General features: G+C 50.2%; 1 protein-coding gene across 12 annotated transcripts in view; it reads right to left on the bottom strand.

Moving 5' to 3' along the window:
- Positions 1–19,953, bottom strand: part of LOC110124748 (putative ankyrin repeat domain-containing protein 19) — a 61,102-nt gene that overhangs the window by 13,783 nt on the left and 27,366 nt on the right. For 2 of the 12 annotated variants that reach the window (XM_070463200.1, XM_070463202.1), the window contains exons 1-2: positions 14,629–15,906; positions 457–11,189 (exon numbers count right to left, since the gene is read on the bottom strand). In XM_070463200.1, the coding sequence (XP_070319301.1) occupies positions 457–923 (467 nt within the window). In that variant the 5' untranslated portion in view covers positions 924–11,189; positions 14,629–15,906. The other 10 variants (XM_070463205.1, XM_070463204.1, XM_070463209.1 and 7 more) reach the window with 9 other exon arrangements.

The following is a 19,953-nucleotide window of genomic DNA, read 5'->3' as shown; positions in this document are numbered from 1 at the left end:
GAAGGAGAGGGTGGGATGTTTCAAGAGAACAGCATTGAAACATGTATATTATCTAGGGTGAAACAGATCACCAGCCCAGGTTGATACATGAGACAAGTGCTCGGGCCTGGTGCACTGGGAAGACCCAGAGGGATCGGGTGGAGAGGGAGGTGGGAGGGGGGACCGGGATGGGGAATACATGTAAATCCATGGCTAATTCATTTCAATGTATGACAAAAACTACTGTAATGATGTAAAGTAATTAGCCTCCAACTAATAAAAATAAATGGGGAACAACAACAAAAAAAAACGACCAGTAAAGTGCTCTATAAGGGGAATTATTAGCAGGTCCGAAAGTAACTAAGCCTTTCGCAGCCTATCAAGTCTGTGGGGCGCTGGATCCCACAAAGGTGTCTGCGAGCTTTGGAGGGGAAACTCACAGGAGGGACCCCTGCCAGGCCCTTCCTCCCCGCTTACCTGTTCATCTTGTCCTTCTCGTTCAAGCCATTCTCTCCGAGCAACAGGACCTGCTGCACTTTAGCTACGTTGCCTACACTGGCAGCTTTGTGGATCTTTCTGAGGTCCTTGTCTCGGATGTGGTACCAGGGCTGGAAGCTCGTTTTATGATGACCTCTGTCTCTCCCCAGGCTGATGGAGGGGCCGAAGGGTGACACGCCCTTCTTCTCCTGAAGCCAAAAATCTTCTTCATCGCAGAGCCTACAGACTCCAAACACACCTCGACTCCCCCTGGGCTCTTTGCAGTCCCCTAAGCCCAACACGAGCACTAGAGGTAAGCCAGAGCCGTCCCGCCACAACCTCCCAGCTGGGAAGCTCAACGGTTTGGAATCTTGCATCCCAGAATGATCGTCGCTAAGCGACACCTCTGAGCACACTGCCCGTGTGCCAGAATGCCCAGTGTGCATGTGCAGGAACTGGAAATGCATTTTTTCAAAGAAACAAACAATATCAATAAACCCTTACCTAAGGTAAGAAGCAAAGAGAGGAAACTGAAAGAAGCAGAAAGGAAAGCGACATTACAACAGATACCTTAGAAGTAAAGAAGCATAATCATAAGGGACCATTATTATTGATGAACAATTGCAAACTGGAAAACCTAGATAAATTCTGAAAAACAAACACTCTGTCAAGACTAAAACAAGAAAAAGTAGAAAAACTCAACACTCCAATAAGAAACAAGGAGATTCAAATATTAATTAAAAAAAAAAAAAAAAAACTCCCAAAAGCTAAAACCTTAGGACCAAATGGATTCAGAGAGCAAATCTACCAACAATCAAGTAAGAAGTAAAAGTAACACTATGCAGAAAAAACACTTGACAAAATTCACAACCCATTCATGATTTTAAAAAAATACAATATAAGAGAAATATCCTCAATACAATAAAGGCCATTTATTAAAAGCATGAAAAGTGAAAGTGATAGTCGCTCAGTCGTGTCTGACTCTTTGCTAAGCCATGGACTATACACTCCATGGAATTCTCTAGGCCAGAATATTGGAGTGGGTAGCCTTTCCCTTCTCCAGGGGACCTTTCCAACCCAGAGATAGAACGCAGGTCTCTCGCATCGCAGGCAGATTCTTTACAGGCTGAGCACCAAGCAATCCCAAGAACACTGGAGTGGGATCCCTTCTCCAGTAGATCTTCCTGACCCAGGAATCGAACCGGGGTCTCCTGCATTGCAGGTGGATTCTTTACCACCTGAGTTAACAGGGAAGCTAGCCTATTTGGGAAAACAGCGCCTGATAGGAGGAAAAGCAGGGACCAAGAAGCTTTGACCAGGATGGCTGCCATCTTCAGAAACAAAAAATCCCTCTGTCCTGTGACTGATTCATGCTGATGTTTGGCAGAAACCAGCACAATACTGTAAACCAATTATCCTTCAGTTAAAAATAAACTTAAAAAAACCAAAACAAAACCTCTCCCTCAACCATGCTGCCCCCCTTCACCTGCAGCCTGAACGGTGCTCAACCCACAAACGAAGACCCTGAAGGAGCTGCCCAGCCCCACGCTCTCCTCCTTGCCACAGCCAACATTCTGCTTCCTCACTCTGTGGAACTCTTCTCCTCTCTGCCACCAGAGTCGAGAGGAGCCGCAATCAAAGAGAGGAGCCGAAATCAAATGGCTCGCCTACAGGTGAAGGGGGAGAGCTCTCAGCACTTCAGGTCGTGGGTGCCAGATGGTAAGGTTCAGAGAAAGCTGCCAGTGCTGTGACCAGGGTATAAACATCACATGGTGAGGCCACGAGCTGGATCCTCACTGGAGGGAAAAAGAGCTCAAGACCCTCATCTGTCCCCACAGATGGGAGGGGGCGGGTTGCTGTGCATGCAGTCACGGGCTGTTGTCACTTCCCGGCGGGGAGGGGACTCCTGCCCTGAGTCTGTGCGGCGGACACTGTGCTATGATTAAACGTAACCTGGGTGTGGAGAACAGCTGGAGCGCATGTTCAGCCTGCCTCAGCCTGGCTCCCAGGAAAGAGCAGCGAGCTTTTTTCTCTTCCCAGGTAGTGGCTGAGGCTGGGAAGAAGCAGGGAACACACATTGGCTCAAGAGCACATTCTGATCCAAACTCACAGTGTAGTGTAAACCTATCATTTCTGATCCCGCAGGACAGGCAATGGCCAACCTGAACCACGGTGAAATTGGCCCAGGTGTGAACCTGGGTGTGTGCTGGGTGGAGAGAGAGGATTCTTTATCACGGACAAGGATGGGCCCTCGGTGGGGGTGGGGGCTGTTTTCAGCCCATGAATGAGGCTGAGGGATGGGAGAACCATGTCTCCGTGATCGAGGCAAGTGCAGCCGGCAGCTCCAAGCGGTCCTTGGGCCGCTGTGTCCACATTTGCTCCCTGGTTACTTTCTGAAGCTGTCAGGGCACAAGAAATCTGTTTAAAGGGAGCTGGGAAGCTGGCGTTCAGATGCTTAAATAAACTACATCTGTAGGAGGGTGGAACACAAGGGCCATGTCTGGGCCCTCAGCTTTGAGAAGAGAGATCATAGCCATATGTGGATAAGACAAAGCTCGTTTTGAATTACTACTCTGGCTCTGCCCCAAATGAACCTCAGATATTTCAACCCATTTATTTTCTCCATTTTTCTATGGATCCGTGTATCTATCTCCCGTCAACTGTGATTTCAGCCTGCAAATTAGACTGTTTGCCTGGGGAGGAAGAGGGATAGATCATGCCTAGCAAGGCCATTCCAGCACCGATCTGACACTAATATCAACTAACCCCCACAGTGATAAAGAAAAACCAAGGGCTGTAGCAGAGTCAGATTTTGGTGGCAGGCAGGTTGTGCGTGTGCAAATCCCAGCTCAAATATCAAGTTTAAACCCTCAGCCTCAATTGTCTCATCCTAGCATCACTTTATGAAGCTGTGGGTGTTGGAGGTTATCACACAGAGTGAAGGGGCATTTTGTTAAGTGTACATGTGGTAGCGGTCACTACTCTTATTAATTTGTGCATTATCACTGTTTCTGCAGAATCAGGGACGTGCCGTCACTAGGTGGAATGCTAGTCTAGTAAGGGTGGACATGAGGCATAATCGAGGCAAGGCTGGGGAGGAAGGAGGGGTCCAGCTGCTCTGGAGAGTGGGGAGGAGGCCAGGAGGCAGTGGGCCTGGGGCAGGTGGGCACCAGGTCCCAGACCCCAGGATGGTGAGTTCAGTTCAATTCAGTTCAGTCGCTCAGTCATGTCCAACTCTTTGCGACCCCATGAATCGCAGCACGCCAGGCTACCCTGTCCATCACCAACTCCCGCAGTTTACTCAAACTCATGGCCTTCGAGTCGGTGATGCCATCCGACCATCTCATCCTCTGTCGTCCCCTCCTCCTCCTGTCCCCAATCCCTCCCAGCATCAGGGTCTTTTCCAATGAGTCAACTCTTCGCGTGAGGTGGCCAAAGTATTGGAGTTTCAGCTTCAGCATCAGTCCTTCCAATGAACACCCAGGACTGATCTCCTTTAGGATAGACTGGTTGGATCTCCTTGCAGTCCAAGGGACTCTCAAGAGTCTTCTCCAACACCACAGTTCAAAAGCATCAATTTTTTGGCGCTCAGCTTTCCTCACAGTCCAACTCTCACATCCATCATGACCACTGGAAAAACCATAGCCTTGACCAGATGGACGTTTGTTGGCAAAGTAATGTCTCTGCTTTTTAATATGCTATCTAGGTTGGTCATAACTTTCCTTGGAAGGCGTAAGGATGGTGAGTAGAGGAAGGCTAATGATGAAGGTTCTCCACTGAAGAGGAGCAGGACTCAGGCCTAAACATTTCTGCCTGGACAAGACAAAGTACCAGTGGACCAGGGCCAAGGAATGTGCTGCTGGCGAGGGGACAGCAGGGAACCCACCTCCCTGGTTCCTCCAGCAGAAGGTTAGTAGCTGCTCCCCTCAGGGAAGGTTAAGTAACCTCACCAAAGCCACTCTGCCAGTAAGTGATGGATCCAAGGTGGAAAACTCAATCGTCTTTCCTACTGTATAGCACAGGCCACTCTGCTCAATGGTATGTGGCAATCTTGGATGGGAAGGGAGTTTGGAATGAACACTGGAATATGTGTATCTTTTTGAATTATAGTTTTCTCCAGATATATGCCCCAGAGTGGGCTTTCTGGATCATAGAGTAGTTCTATTACATTTTCAGCTTTAAGGAACTTCCATACTGTTCTCCATAGTGGCTGTACCATTTTACAGTCTTACCAATAATGTAGGAGGGTTTCCTTTCCTCTATACCCTCTCCAGCCTTTATTATTTGTAGACTTTTGGATGATGGCCACTCTGACCAGTGTGATGTGATACCTCATTGCAGTTCTGTCATGCATTTCTCTGATAATCTGTGATGCTGAACATCATTTCATGTGCCTACTGGCTATCTGTATGTCTTCTTTGGAGAAATGCCTATTACAGTCTTCTGCCCATTTCTATTTTTTAATTATTTGTTCTGCCCATTTTTAAACTGGGTTTTTGGTTTTTTATTTTTTTGACATAGAGCTACAAGAGCTATTTGCATATTTTTTGAAGATTAATCCCTGGTCAGTTGCTTCCTTTGCAAATATTTTGTCCTTGTTAGTTTTTTGTTTGGTTTATTGTTTCCTTTGGTGTGCAAAAGCTTTTAAGTATAATTAAGTCCCATGTGTTTATTTTTGTTTTTATTTTTGGTACTCTAAGACATGGATCAAAAAGGATATTTCTGCAATTTATGTCAGAGTGCTTTTTCTTGGCTGTGCCATGCGACTTGTGGGATCCTAGTTCCCTGACCAGGGATCGAACTCAGGCCCACAGCAGTGAAAGTGCCAAGTCTTAACCCTTGGACTGCCAGAGAATTCCCTCAAAGTGTTCGGCCTATGTTTTCCTCTAAAAGTTTCCATGTCAGTCTTTGATGCATTTTGAGTATACTTTTGTGTATGGTATCAGAGAATGTTCTAATTTCATTCTTTTACAGGAGCTGTCCAGATTTCCCAGCATCACTTATTGAAGAGGGTTTTCCCCACTGTCCATCCTTGCCTCTTTGTCATAGGTTAAGCAACCATATGTGCATGGAGAGAAGAGTCCACATTATGTTGTTGAGTCCTCCTACCCCAGATCTGAGCTTTCCACCTCTTCCAGCGGTTGAAGGCTTTTCTCATTCAAGCACGTACAGTGAATGTGCAGACAGATGGAGGGGAGGGGCGTGCAGCAACTTCAGGAGAGCGGTTGCCACCAGGAAGAGGAAAGAGGTCGGCTGCAGCACAACAGGGACTGGGCTTCTGTCCAAGATGCTGTAACAGTGTTCTTATCACATCTGCACGTTCATGTAACACATATGAATGTTTCCTATAGGACTATTGTTCTATATCTTTGAGATACTTTAGTTTAAAAATATGTAGAAGTTAATCGATTTTAATAGAAAAGGATTTTATTGCAGATACAGTGACTTCATATTACAGTAGTTAATTCTGATCAACCAAATGACCATAATTTATGTATATCTTGAATATAAAACTATACTACTTTCCTGTTTTTTTAAAACATATAATACACTTTGCAGTGTGATGACATTTCAGTGAAGAAAAACTTGCATTCACAACGGATATGATACCATCCTCCCTGAGTCCACAGCCCTAAAACACCACCACTGTCTAGACCTCCCTGTGGTGGAACAGGCCCTGACAAAAAGGCTTCCTTCCTCTATCCCTTATCGTTAGTTCAAAGTCACAGAAAGTGTAGCATTTCTGGAGTGTCTACATCGATCCACCATCGAGAATGCCAGAGACTAAACCCACAGCACTAACAGTGCAATGGTAAAACTACAGAGCCCCAACTTTGCATTTTAATCTCTGTAGCCAAGGTCAGAAGTGCAAGATTAAAATTGCTTTATTTTACCGTTTACCTTGCTGAGAACTCCATAATCTGGTTTGTTTTTCAGTAGCAAAATTAGGAATTTAACTCTGGAAGTTACCCAAGGACCACTAAAAACAAAAAGTAGTCTCTTCCAACCTGTTTCCCCAGCATCTGGCACACAGACCTTCATTAAATGCTTGTGGGGTAAACAGAATGACAATCCTCGTCTATCCAGGGGTCTACAGCCACAGAGCCACAATAAGTTACGGTGTCACGCTGGTTTACTTTAAGAGACTTCTTTCAAAATGAACGTCAGGAAGAAAAGCAGTCTACACAGCAAGGGATGCTGTAGCAGTCTTGCTGAGGAGTTTGCTGAGAGCTCTAACTTTTCCTTCCAAGAATCGGGATTTTTTTCTTGGTGCCTCGTTGCTTCTCTTCAGTGACTTGAAGCGCTTTTGTCAGGTGGGCATTTTCCACATCGAGCTCCTTGAGCAGCAGATCAGATCATGTGCTCTCTTCAAACAGGAGAGGGGAGAGAGCCACAGTGTACCACCCCACAAGGTAAGAGAGTGTCCAGGAAAGCTCACGATTTCTAAAGAGTCCATTTATCCGATGCCCACACTCCATTTCCTGGTAGTGCAGACGGTAAAGAATCCACCTGCAATGCAGGAGACACAGGATATGTGGATTTGGTCCCTGATTGGGAAGATCCCAATCTGGAGGAGGGCATGGCAACCCACTCCAGTAATTTCCCCTGGAGAATCCCACGGACAGAGGAGCTTGGCAGGCTAAAGTCCATGGAGTCACAAAGAATCGGATAGGGCTGAGCGACTAACACAAACTCCATTCAGGGACGCTTCTGCACCTGAGAGCCTGCAAGGCCTGCCTGCAGCCCTCCCAGTGACCTCATGCCGGATCCTGGGAGGATCAAGTCATTCTGCCCTGTTTACCTCCTGGGTTCTTCGCTGGGTTTAATTCCTTCCATAACGGGACCCACACCAGCCGCGTACACAGCCTCCCTCTAAACGTAGAGCTCACGCTCCTGAGACGGAGCTTCACACAAACCATGTTTTGCTCCTCTGCTTTTCCTTAGCAATTGCTCTGGAGGCTGAGGGTCTGAAGCCCTCTGCGCCTCGGAGCAGGGTTCATGCACAGCTAGGCAGGGGCATCACTGTCGCCCCAGGGGGGTGTTCCCACCTTATCAGCCAGGCTCGGGGAGAGGCAGGCAGCGGTGGGAAGATGCAGATGGGAACTGCAGGTCTCTCCAAGGTACAGCAGGTGTCTGAGAAACCAGAGGAAACAAAAGCACTCCCAGAGTGAGTGGGAAGTCAGCAAGGACACCGTTCGACAGCTGAAAATCTACTATGTTTCTATGTTCTGACAGTGAAGGTGCAGAAACCCACGTGAGAAACAAAACACCATTTCTGCCCCGGCCTGGAAAGAGCTTGGAAGTCCTCACTTCCACCATCCCAACAAGAACAAAGAAAAAGCGGAGTAACTGAGAGTCAACAACTCTTTTGAGATCCGTCAGGGAACTGAAGTCACAGGGCAAACCAATGCTCTGGAAACCGGAAAGAAAAACAGGCGAAGAGCGTCACAGCTCACCAGGAGTCAAAGGCTGGAGGCCTAAACAGAGTGGCTGCTGTGGGTAGAACCGGGTCCACAAAGTCACCACTGTCTGGAGACAAGGCTGCTAGCAGGTCATTAAGGTTAAATGTGCTCACAAGGTGGGGTCCTAATCCAATGGGACAGTGACTTTATAAGGAGACACAGTGAGAGGGGGCCGCCCACAAGCATGGAAGAGCCTCATGGGAGCCAAGCCAGGTGAAACCTGCCCTCAAGGGAAACCTTCTTCTTTACCAGGCCGGAATCAGCGAGGGGAAGGGGATAACCAACTAGAGCCGCTCGAGCTGTTCTGACTCAGGGTCACTCACCTACTGGAGTGGCTAAAGTAACAGTGACAACACCCAGTGTGGACAGGGATGTGGGGCAACTGGACCTAGCATATACTGCTGGCGGGAACATAAACTGTTAGTAGCCACTCTGGATAACAGCTGGGCAATTTCATATAAAATTAGACATGCAACTGTGGTACAGATCAGCAACTGCTATCCTGGGCATTTATCCTGTGAAATGAAAACCAACATCCACACAAACACCTGCCTAGGAATGTACACTGCAGCTTCTGTGACAGCCCAAAACTGGAATCAGCCCAGCCATCCTTTCAAAGGGGAGCATTAAGACAAGTTGGTTCTAAATTGGGAAAGGAGTACGTCAAGGTTGTATACTGTCACCCTGATTATTTAACTTATATGCAGAGTACATCACGTGAAATGCGGGGATGGATGAATCACAAGCTGGAATCAAGGCTGACGGGAGAAATATTAATAACCTCAGATATGCAGATGACACCACCCTTATGGCAGAAAGCAAAGAGGAACTGAAGAGCCTCTTGATGAAAGTGAAAGAGGAGAGTGAAAAAGTTGGCTTAAAACTCAACATTCAAAAAACTAAGATCATGGCATCCAGTCCCATCACTTCATGGCAAATAGATGGGGAAACACCAATGGAAACAGTGACAGATTTTATTTTCTTGGGCTCCAAAATCACTGCAGATGGTGACTGCAGCCATGAAATTAAAAGATGCTTGCTCCTTGGAAGGAAAGCTATACTGGCCTATATATCCATATATCTAGGCCAACCTAGACAGCATATTAAAAAGTGTACAAAGGTCCGTCTAGTCAAAGCTATGGTTTTTCCAGTGGTCATGATGGATGTGAGAGTTGTACCATAAAGAGAGTTGAGCGCTGAAGAATTGATGCTTCTGAACTGTGGTGTTGGAGAAGACTCTTGAGAGTCTCTTGGACTGCAAGCAGATCCAACCAGTCCATCCCAAAAGAGATCAGTCCTGGGTGTTCATTGGAGGGACTGATGCTGAAGCTAAAGCTCCAAAAGTTTGGCTGCCTGATGCGAAGAACTGACTCACTGGAAAAGACCCTGATGCTGGGAAAGACTGAAGGCAGGAGAAGGGGATGACAGAGGATGAGATGGTTGGATGGCATCACCGACTCGATGGACATGAGTTTGAGCAAGCTCTGGGAGTTGGTGATGGACAGGGAGGCCTGGCGTGCTGCAGTCCACGGGGTTGCAAAGAGTCAGACACGACTGAGCGACTGAACTGAACTGAAGACAAGCTGTGGGACATTAACGCCTTGGAATGCCATCCAGCGACAGGAAGAAAGAAACTGTGGACACACGGCAGGGAATCATGCTATGTGAGGAAAGGCAATCCCAAAGATCTCATTCTGTATGATTCCTTTTGTGTCACTTGTGAAATGACACAATTTTGGAAATGAAGGACAGTTAGTGGTTTTCAGGGGCTGAGGCTGGGGTAGGTGGGCAGGAAGACAGACGGCGGACGTAGTTGTGAATAAACAACATGAAGGACCTTGTGGAGCTGCAGCTGTGGTTGTGGAGACATGAACCCCTACAGGGCATAAAACCATGTAGACCTGACACCCACATGAGTACAGAAGTAAAGCTGTGGAAGCATGTGGCCTTTCTGGGTGGTCCCGTGGTTAAGAATCTGCCTTCTAAGGCAGGACACTGGGGTTCCATCCCTGGTTGGGGAACTAAGATGCCACGAGCCGTGGGGCAATGAAACACTCCCCCAAGAAAAAGAACACCACCCCCCCAAAACTGGGGAAGTAAGACCTACGGAGTGCATCAATGTCAACAGCTTGGCTGTGATGCTCATTAAGGGCTGATTTGCACCCCCTCACACCCCAATTCACAAGCTGAATCCCAAACCTCCAAGCCTGTACTGGAGTACGGTACCGAGGGACTGCAGTTGGAGATGGGGTCTTGAAAGAGCTGATTAAGGCAAAACGAGGTCGTATGACTCCAGTATGACGGTGCCCTAATAAGAGAAGACAACACAGACACATCTGAAGGATGAACGGGAGAGGACAGTTGAATACAAACCAAACAGAGGGGCCTCAGAAGAAACCACCCCTGCCCTGACCTTGAACTTCTAACTCCGAGAACTGTGAGGAAATAAATTTCTGTTGTATAAGCCCCTCAGTCTGTGGTGGTTTGCTATCGCAGACCTAGCAAACTAACACAGACACTATACTAAAGTTTCACAAAACGTGACCACTGGGGGAAACTGGACAATCCACTCTGGATTCCACACTTTAATCGTCAGGCACTTTTATCAAATCAAAACCACATTCTCGGCAGTTTAGAGCTGAGCTCATTTGAATTTTATTTAAAAAAAAAAAAGCCAAACCCTTCTCAGATGAGGCGCTGATGGTGAAAGCTGACATCCACTGGCAGGTATCCCTCCACAATACACACAGCTCCTGCCTCAGTGCTCAGGCCCCTGCCCTAGACCCCTGACTCTGACACTCTGAAATCCACAGACCAGGAATGAAGCTTGGACAGAAGCACAGCTGAAATCACTATCAGGACAAGAAGAAACCAATTCCACTGGCCCAGGAAGGCTGGAAGAGGCCCTCTTGCCCTACAGGAATGCAGGATGCCTCCTCCGGCCCTGGAGCACGCGGTGCAGTATTTCTGTAGGACACCTGAGCCCTCCCGTGCCCATCAAGGCTGGTCGGAGGGCAGCACAGGTCTCTGCTGACTGTTCCTGGAATGTGGGTTATCTGTGAACATGTCCCACTTTCTACAGCAATGCCCTCTGAGTTTCTTCTACGATGAGCAAACCGCGTCTGGGATGGGTGGTTGGGGTGGGACCACTGAGCCGGCCCTTGCCTCTGTGCAGCCTCCGTCCTTTCTGAAGCTTCAGGCTCTTGTCGGATCCTCCCCAACTCACTTTTCAAAAGTGTGTTTTCTTCAGAAAGCTTTTCCAACTCGATTCTGGATGACAAATTTTAAAAAGAAAGAAGAGTGGGAATTCCAGGAGCTGGTCACCCGACAGAGTCTGGTCTTGCAATGACCCCCAGCCACACTCTCCTTCCCTGGATGAGGACACAGGGACCAGTTCCTTCCCTGTATCCAGTGTTAACCTGCTCTGGTTTGCAGCTCCCAAGAGAGAAGCTACAGAAAAACAAAGCTTTCTTAGCTCCTAAAAGAGCCATTGACTAGCGTATTCAGCCCCTTGGTTCTCTGTGTTTCCAGCTGGCCCGTGCCTGCATCTCCTTACCTTCACTGAAACATCAGCGTGCTCACAGCTGGCACCAATGCAAGATGCTGGGTGAGAGTCCTCAGGAGGTTGTTGCAAGGAAATCCCCCCAGGGACCCCGAGCACAAAGCTGAGGAACACAAGGACTCAGGAAGCTGAATCCTATGGGGAGAGCGCCCCCTATCCTACACCCTAAGGTCAGCACTGGAGGAAACTGGAAAGATGCCCGCATCAGCGGACAGAGGGTGATCCGATGCAATGTGGAACCTTCAGGAGAGGAAAGCAAGTACTGACAGAAGGCTGCCTGGGCCAAGTCTGCCTGGAGCCCCAGGCTTCCAACGATCTTAGTCTCCCTGGAAGGTAACTCCAATGATGTGCCACAGATGAGCAACGGACCAATAAGGATCACGGGGAGGCAGCTGTAAACCCATGCCTGCTGCCCAGAAAATCTATCCTTAATAAATGTTGGTCTCACTGACATTTATGCCCCTAAACATCAGGCCTCTACCTGGCATTAGCTTCTAGGTTTTTCAGCCTAAAAGTACTCAAAGCACATGACTTCATATGTTTAATGTATTATTCTGAGAATATCAAGCGTAAGTATCTCCGTCCTAAGCATAAGTATAATTTCATTTTTCTCATGAGGAACTAAAGAGAAAAATGAAGACATAGAAGTCATGGAATTTTAAAAGAAGTGAAGGGTTTCAAGGAAGAGAGTGATCAGAAATGAGGTCTGTGTTTTGAACTGTCATTCAGACTCCTGGATGGAAAACAAAATTGATTCAAAGGTAGCGGTGTGTGTGCATGTGGGTGGCAGTCAGGAGGGGTTCTGTTTCCAGTTTCCTGGACCTTGAATAAGATGGTGGTTGCCTCATCTCAGTCCTCCACATGCACCAACTACTCAGAGCCTGTGCAAAGCTGATCATCTAATGTCTGGTGTCCTCACAGAAGGTTATAGAAACCTCCAGGAGCCCTTAAACAAAAACCTGAATGCTGAAACCAAAGCTGTGAGCATTAAGCAACCCAAAGATGGGGTTACCCTGAGGCCAACACCTACCTCAGTGTGGAGAAACCACACCAGGGCCGCATGTGGTGGGCTGGTTCCCTGGAAGAGGTTAAAGTGGTCTCAGATTAAGAGGCTCCCAAGTCTTCTTAGCAAAAGCAAAACACATCCTTTCTGCAGGGAGAACCCTCTTCTACAGCTCTCAGGATTCCCAGCGATAAACATCTTGTAAGCATGAGCTCACAAAGGTCACCGCAACATATATGGGAGAGACCACTTACGAGAGTCAGAAGAAGCCAAAACAACAGAATTAGATCCCAGATATTGGAATTATCAGACACAAACTTCGGATAAATATTATTAAATGTTTACTTAAATAAAAGATGGAAATAAAAAATGAACAAGCAAGCAACAAGAAGCTATCAGAAACGATCAGGCAGGACCAAATAGAATGTTTGAAAATGAAAAAAAAAAAAAAAAGTCAAAATAAAAGCTCACTGGTAGATTAGATATAGCTGAAGAAAGAATCACTGACCTGGAACACAGAGATATGAAAAAGTAACCAGAACGTGCCATGTACAGAAAAGAAGATGGAAGAAATGAAAGAGAGGTTAAGAAAAGGAGGAAAAGTGAAAAGATCTAATATCATACATCCAACTGAAAACGCCACTGAGGGGAGAGGCAATATTTCACAAAGAATGTCTGAAAGATTTTCACAGGACACAAATCTATATATTCAACAGGCATAATATTTCTAAGTATGGTAAGTAAAAAGAAAACCGCATCTGTGCCCTAAGACTCAACAATTCCATTCTTAGGTATACCAGCACCGAGAACAAAAAATGGGGCTCCCCAGAGCTCCCCCAGGGGTTACCACTACCCGACTTGCAACAGTAACCCTGGGGGACGTGTTCTGGGTGCCGGTGACACAGATGTGTCCAATTCATCAACAATTCTTCCAGTTGCATGCATACACGTGTGAGTTTTTCTGTGTGTGCATCTAACACTTCAATAAAAAGTTAAAACACAAGAAATAGACACCTAAACACACCAAAGAAAAACCACAAAAGATGGAGAAGCTAATAGCAACCAGAGGACACAACTCAGGTCACCTCCTGTGGGGACAGAAAAACAGCCTCTAAAAGATGTCTGCATCCAGAACCTGCAAATGTGCTATTTCATAGCAAAGGGGAATCAACGCAACAAAAGGAATTAAAGCTGCTAATTCACTGCCCTTAGATGGAAAGAGTGTCCTAGACTGTCCACTAGGGCCCTCCTCTGTGGAAGAGCAGGCAGAAGACTGGGAGTCAGGATGGAGCGCAAGGAGGACCAACCAGTCACTGCTAGCCTTAGAGGAGGAAGGTGTGGATCAAGAATGGGAGGTCTGCAGGTTTCCTCCCGAGCTTCCAAGAAAGGAAGGCGGCTGCCAACACTGAGATTCCCGCCCAGTCATACCCACTTCTGATTTCCAGGCTCGAACACCGTGAAATCCTAAGTTGTGATGCTTTAAGCCTCTGACTTCCTGGTAACTCATCACCGCAGCAATGGAAAATGGATGCTCACTCAGAGCAGCCTGCCCAGGTCAGAGGGCAGAGGGCAGCCTTCAACTGCGCATCAAGGCTTGTGCTCCTAGGAAGACCGGCCTTCAGAAATGGGAGAGAATCTGAGACATTTTCAGATACACAAAAACTGAGGGAATGTCCTCCAAAGACACTTTCACGAAAGACCACACATTAGAGTGAAGAAGATGGTCCCTAAAGAAAGCATCTAACCAGGCATCCAACTCTGGGCTGCAGCCCCGGCTGTGACAGCACATGGCAGGTGCCCAGGAAACCCCATCCAATGATCCAGACACCACTGAGACGGGAACCGAGACGTTAGCTGTGGGGCCAACAAGCCAAGGCGTGCTGTGAGTCAGGAGAAGCAGAGAGGACCAGCACAGCCCGCCGGGCCCGGGGGCGGGGTGGAGCACTAGGACAGCACTGGGCTCCTGTGCCTGTCCACCGGAAGTGCCCGAGACAGACGGCAGAGAGGGCGTGTGGCCGCTGGGCTGCTCCCACACTGAAGGGCCCCGAGTGTGCCTGGGGCCTGATGTGGACTCGCAGGTCCATTGGGCCCGAGACCAGCTTTTGATCGCAGCCGCAACAGTAACAGTGGGTCCAGACGTTCACCTGAGGCTCCGTGCCACTCGTGAGGCCCAGCACCACCTCTGCTTCATGGAGCAGGGCATTCAGAAGTCAGTCCACCACGACCAAGGCTCCATGTTGTTGGGGGACCCCTGCATCCGAGGCAGAGGCCTAGACCAGGTCTAGAGGGTGATAAACAGTCCAGATGCCTTGGGGAGAAGTGAGGGGGGCCTGGGAACAGAGCCTGGGGCTACTGGCCATGCTAATATTTCCTTCCTCAAGCTGGGAGGTGCGTACCATAAACCCCCCGTGACCTGTTTACTGGTGAAGCAACGTGCGATGGTCACCTAGCAGGCAGGAGCTGGCGCCTCACCTGGCCACACCTGGATATGCGGTGGGCCAGTGTCCTCTGCCCAGACAAGGGACACAACACCTCACGAAGCCTCTGTCTCCACAGGATGCCAGGAGCCTGCGGGAGTGCTGTGTGGGCGCTCACGGGGCCAAAAGACACAGTGCATAGAGCCGCAACCACAACACACAGCTGTGCCTGCCTGCAGTCACCCGAGTCATCTCCTGTGTGCTGCTGTGAAGCTCCTGGAAAAGCCCTTCTGGAGTCCTGGGCTCCTGAGAGGGAGTGGGTGCCGGCCTGAGCCCCAGGGGGCCCGGGGAGGAGGGCCAGGCTGCACACCTGAGCGCTCCCATCACCGGCTCACAGAGGCCTCCCCACCTCCAGCCTCCCCTCAGGCCTCCCCAGCCCCCAGCTCCCTGGTGGGGCCCAGAGGATGGGCGTGTGGGCCCTTCTTCTCTAGCACAGAAGATCATGCTCCAGTTCGCCAAGCAAACCTTTTCTCTCCTTTGCTCACAAATCTGTTTCTTTCAAGACTCCACTAACCCAAAGTAAAGGCCTTTCCCATTATTTGGGGGCATTAAGGCCTTTTATCCACCTCCCCAGGAGCCACGAGATGACAGATGAGGGAGACTGTATTTTTAAAGTCAGACTCTTTGGGACTTGCCTGGCAGTCCAGTGGTGAAAACTCCATGTATCCACCACAAGGGCACAAGTGTCATCCCTGGTGAGGGAACTAAGATCTCTCAGGCCATGCGCACAGTGCGGCAGAAAGAAAAGTCAGAACCTTTGTAAAATAACCTGTTCTTTCAGGGCTCACCACTCAGGTAACGAGTACTTGTGACTCTGAGCAATCTGCTCAAATTCAATTTCAGATCCGGGTTCTTGGCAACGAACCCTGGACGTGAGATCCCGCACAGCCAGGGTGGCGGACCTGAGCCGCTGAAGCGCCCTCTCCCGGCCCAGCTGCCATGCGTGGCCCCGCTCCAGCTCCGCCCTCCTCTGCAGCTGCTCCCGCAGGCCTCAGATGACCTCCTGTGACTCCGCGTGCAGCGTCGCCAGCTCGGCCTTCTGACCCTGAAGCACGCCAACCTCGAGCTGGAAGCCCCGCTCCAGCTGCCTCCTCTCCTCTGCAAAGGCCCCTTTCATCACCTCCATCTCCCTCTCGTGGTCACTAACCTGAAGAGAGAGGAGGAGTGACGTCGACCGGGCCCCCAGACACCATCCACTTGATGAGTCAAGGCTGCCGGGGCAGCACCAAAACAGCGGGTGGCCCAGCTTCAACAGGGCGCCGGGGTCTGTGAAAGGCCCCCCACGGCTTGTGTGGCCGCCTGCTTCCGTCACTTCCTGTAACCTCCGCTGCAGCCTTGGGGGGAGGCCCTGCAGGTGCAGAAGGGAGGCTGGTGGCCCGGCAGGCAGCCGCAGGAGGAGGGCAGGAGAGAACAACACCTCCACGAGGCCTGGAAGGCAAGGCCACAGCAGGCACCCAGGGGCAGGACCGCCCCGTGGCCATGGTGACCCCTGACGAGCCGTGGGCACCATCCCTCCACAAACCCCCCACAATCGAGTAACAGAGCAAGAGACACATTCACCCGAGAAGACAGGCTTGGCCAGGGAGGCCGAGGAGCCCCTGCGTGCTAAGTCGCTTCAGTCGTGTCTGACTCTGTGCGACCCTATGGACTGTAGCCCACCAGGCTCCTCTGTCCATGGGATTCTCCAGGGAAGAAGGCTGGAGTGGTTGCCATGCTCTCCTCCAGGGGATCTTCCCGACTCAGGGATCGAACCCGCATCTTTTATGTCTCCTGTCTTGGCAACATAGCTCCTCATCTCCACAAGCGCCACCTGGGGAGCCCCTGGTGAAGGGCAATCCCAGGAACTAAGATTCTGCTCCCAGAATCTGCTTCAGCTGCAACAGAGCCGGGGGCTGTGACTTCCCAGTGCAGGGCAAACAGGGAGTTCTGGCCTCTGCACCAGCCTCCGGACACGGGGAGGGACTCTGTTCCCTCCCGTTATTAGCTATTCCTTCTGTCCCGCCTCCTTCCGAAGAGGGTGGAGGCAGAAAGTCAAGGTCACGCACATTCCCTGCAAACCTCGGTCACCCTGAGCGCGCTCACTATGGGCACACGTGTGCGCAGACGCGTCTCAGCAGCAGGAAGTTCCCCGACCTCTGTGGCCTCCCTCAGTCCCCTCACCTGGGTCTCCAGCTGGATCCTGAGTTCTTGGTAACGCTCCTTCAGCTGCTCCAACATGATCTCTGTTTCTATACTCGCTGGGGCGGAATCACCCACGAACGTGATGGTGCCTGAAAATAAGAGGACATGTCCATTGGTGTTCTGCCTAGGACACCATGGGATCAACCATCTTTTAATTTCATGGCTGTAGTCACCATCTGCAGTGATGTTGGACCCACAGCATGGCCAGCCCTCCTGGGCCCAGGTGACCCCCACGCCATGCATGGTAGGGGGCACACTCAAGGCTTGATTTAGAATGTGAGTGTGGCCACTGCTGGGATTTCATCCATGCTGGTTGATGGGCTGGAAAGTGAAGGGAGCAGACACATCCTGACTTCTCGCCTGCTCTTTTCAATTCCCAAAATGCTTTCCATGAAAAAGAGTGACAGACTCGAGAGTATCTGGCCAAGAGAACTCGGCATAAGCATGTGAGGAAAGAGAGCATCCAATCGCCCTGAAAACAGCAAGCTGCTGCCTGGGTCAGGAGTGGCCCTGGTTGGATGCACAGCCAGCCCGGCCTCCACCACCCACGTGACCCCTGCACCACAGTGCTGCTGTCCTGAACGCCCCTCCTCCTTAGAAGGGGTTGATAGACGCTCTGAGGCCAGATGGGGGCCAGGGGAAGAGAAAAGGCTCCAGTCGGGAGAGCGCTCTGGCTGCTTCGGCACCAACATGAAGCTCAGGGCTCCCTCCGGTGCTACGACCCAGAGCCTTCCGACCACCGCACCTGGGGCGCAGGTCCTGGATCTCAACAAGGGCCACACACTCGCAGCTCAGGCCCGTCGAGGGATAAAGACCATCGACCCCTTCCCTGTGGCCACATGGGCCACTGACACTCAGTGAGGAATGCGATGACAGCAGCCTCACGCCAACCACCCCTGGCTGAGGAGCAGGGCTGTGGCTCGGGGCCCAGCAGAGTCCACGGCTGCAGGTGCAGGTGAGGGCCTCCCTTAGAGGCCCGGTGCACAGAAGACCCACCCAGCTTCCCTCAGAGGCCCCGAGGACAGCGGACGTGGGCTGCCCTTGTCAGAGCCATCACAGGCCGTCCCCCATCACCCCCAGCACGCTCTCTGCTCCCCTCCCCAGATGACCTTCCCCAGGGGCATCTCCTTCTGTCCCTGCTGCCTTAGGAGGCTCACAGGGGACACGCCTGCCCTGAGGTCACAGCAAGGTCATCGTAACCTTCGCCACTTACTCTGTCCAAGCAGTAGGACCTTCATCCTCCTCCCCCTCTCTTGGGGCTCTGGGACACCTAAACCCCTGGCCTCAGATAGGACCCTTCTCCCACACAAGTGGTCCGTAGGACTTGTGACCCCTGCGCAGCGGGCTGGCCCACCGCCCCATCCCCGGGGCAGGAGCACGTGACCCACCACCTCCCAACAGACGCACCACCTCCAAGCACCCAGCGCCTACCTCCCGGGCCGTGTCCCAGGGGCAGGTGGCTGTGCCGACTCGGGGCCGTCTGTGCCTGCAGGCCTTGCAGGGCAGCCTGCAGCTCATCGTTGTGGTCCTGCAGGTCCTGTGGGCAGAGCCAGACACTTCCTCCAGCCACTGCGGCCACCAGGCCCAGGAGCAGGGCATGGAGCCGGCACCCGGGGAACAGTTCAGGCCCCAGCAGAGCGGGTCCTGACATCCAGGACAGGGAACCGACACTATACCCGGGCACCGAAGTGCTCCGGGAGTAACAAGGAGCAGGAGTCATTTCCCAACTTCTTATGCCTGGCACCACCTTCCATCACTGGACACACAGAAGGGACTCAGGGGGGAAAAAGTGCAGTGAAAATGAGAAATGGAGAAAATACAGAGAGCTTTTAACACCTGAAACCACAAGAGGTTAGGGAAGTATGCTCATAAGGGGTAGGGGAGATTTGGGGAACATGAGGCTTAAGAGGAAGGGTCTCTGGGACCTTCCTGGCGGTGCAGCGGTTAGGACTGAGTGCTTTCCCTGCAGGGGACGCGGGTTTGCTCCCTGGTTAGGTGATCTTTTGCAACAACCATTCCTATCAGTAGGGAAAACAGTGCCAAACCTTAGTTTATCACTAAAGCTAGTGGAGCTGAGCTATTTAAAATCCTAAAAGATGATGCTGTTAAAGTGCTGCACTCAATATGCCAGCAAATTTGGAAAACTCAGCAATGGCCACAGGACTGGAAAAGGTCAATTTTCATTTTAATCCCAAAGGAGGGCAATGCCAAAGAATGTTCACACTGTTGCACAGTTGCACATTATTCCACATGTTAGCAAGGTGATGCTCAAAATCCTTCAAGCTAGGCTTCAACAGTACATCAACCAAGAACTTCCAGATGTCCAAACTGGATTTAGAAAAGGCAGAGGACCTAGAGATCAAATTGCCAACATCCACTGGATCATCAAAAAAGCAAGAGAATTCCAGAAAAACATCTACTTCTGCTTCATTGACTATGTTAAAAGTCTTTGACTATGTGGATCACAATAAACTGTGGAAAATTCTTCAAGAGACGGGAATATCAGACCACCTCACCTGCCTCCTGAGAAACCTGTATGTGGGTCAAGAAGCAACAGAACTGGACATGGAACAACGGACTAGTTCAAAATTGGGAAAGGAGCACATCGAGGCTGTATTTTGTCACCTTGCATATTTAACTTATATGTAGAGTATATCATGCAAAATACCGGGAGAAATAACAACCTCAGATATACAGATGATACCACTCTAACGGGAGAAAGCAAAGAGGAAGTAAAGAACCTCTTGATGAAAGTGAAAGAGAACAGTGAAAAGGCTGGCTTAAAACTCAACATTCAGAAAACTAACACCA

This window comes from Odocoileus virginianus, unplaced genomic scaffold (genome assembly GCF_023699985.2).
Source record: "Odocoileus virginianus isolate 20LAN1187 ecotype Illinois unplaced genomic scaffold, Ovbor_1.2 Unplaced_Scaffold_42, whole genome shotgun sequence".
NCBI lineage: Eukaryota > Metazoa > Chordata > Mammalia > Artiodactyla > Cervidae > Odocoileus > Odocoileus virginianus.
The sequence above is the reverse complement of the archived record's forward strand: the minus strand, read 5'-3'. Positions and strand labels throughout refer to the sequence as shown.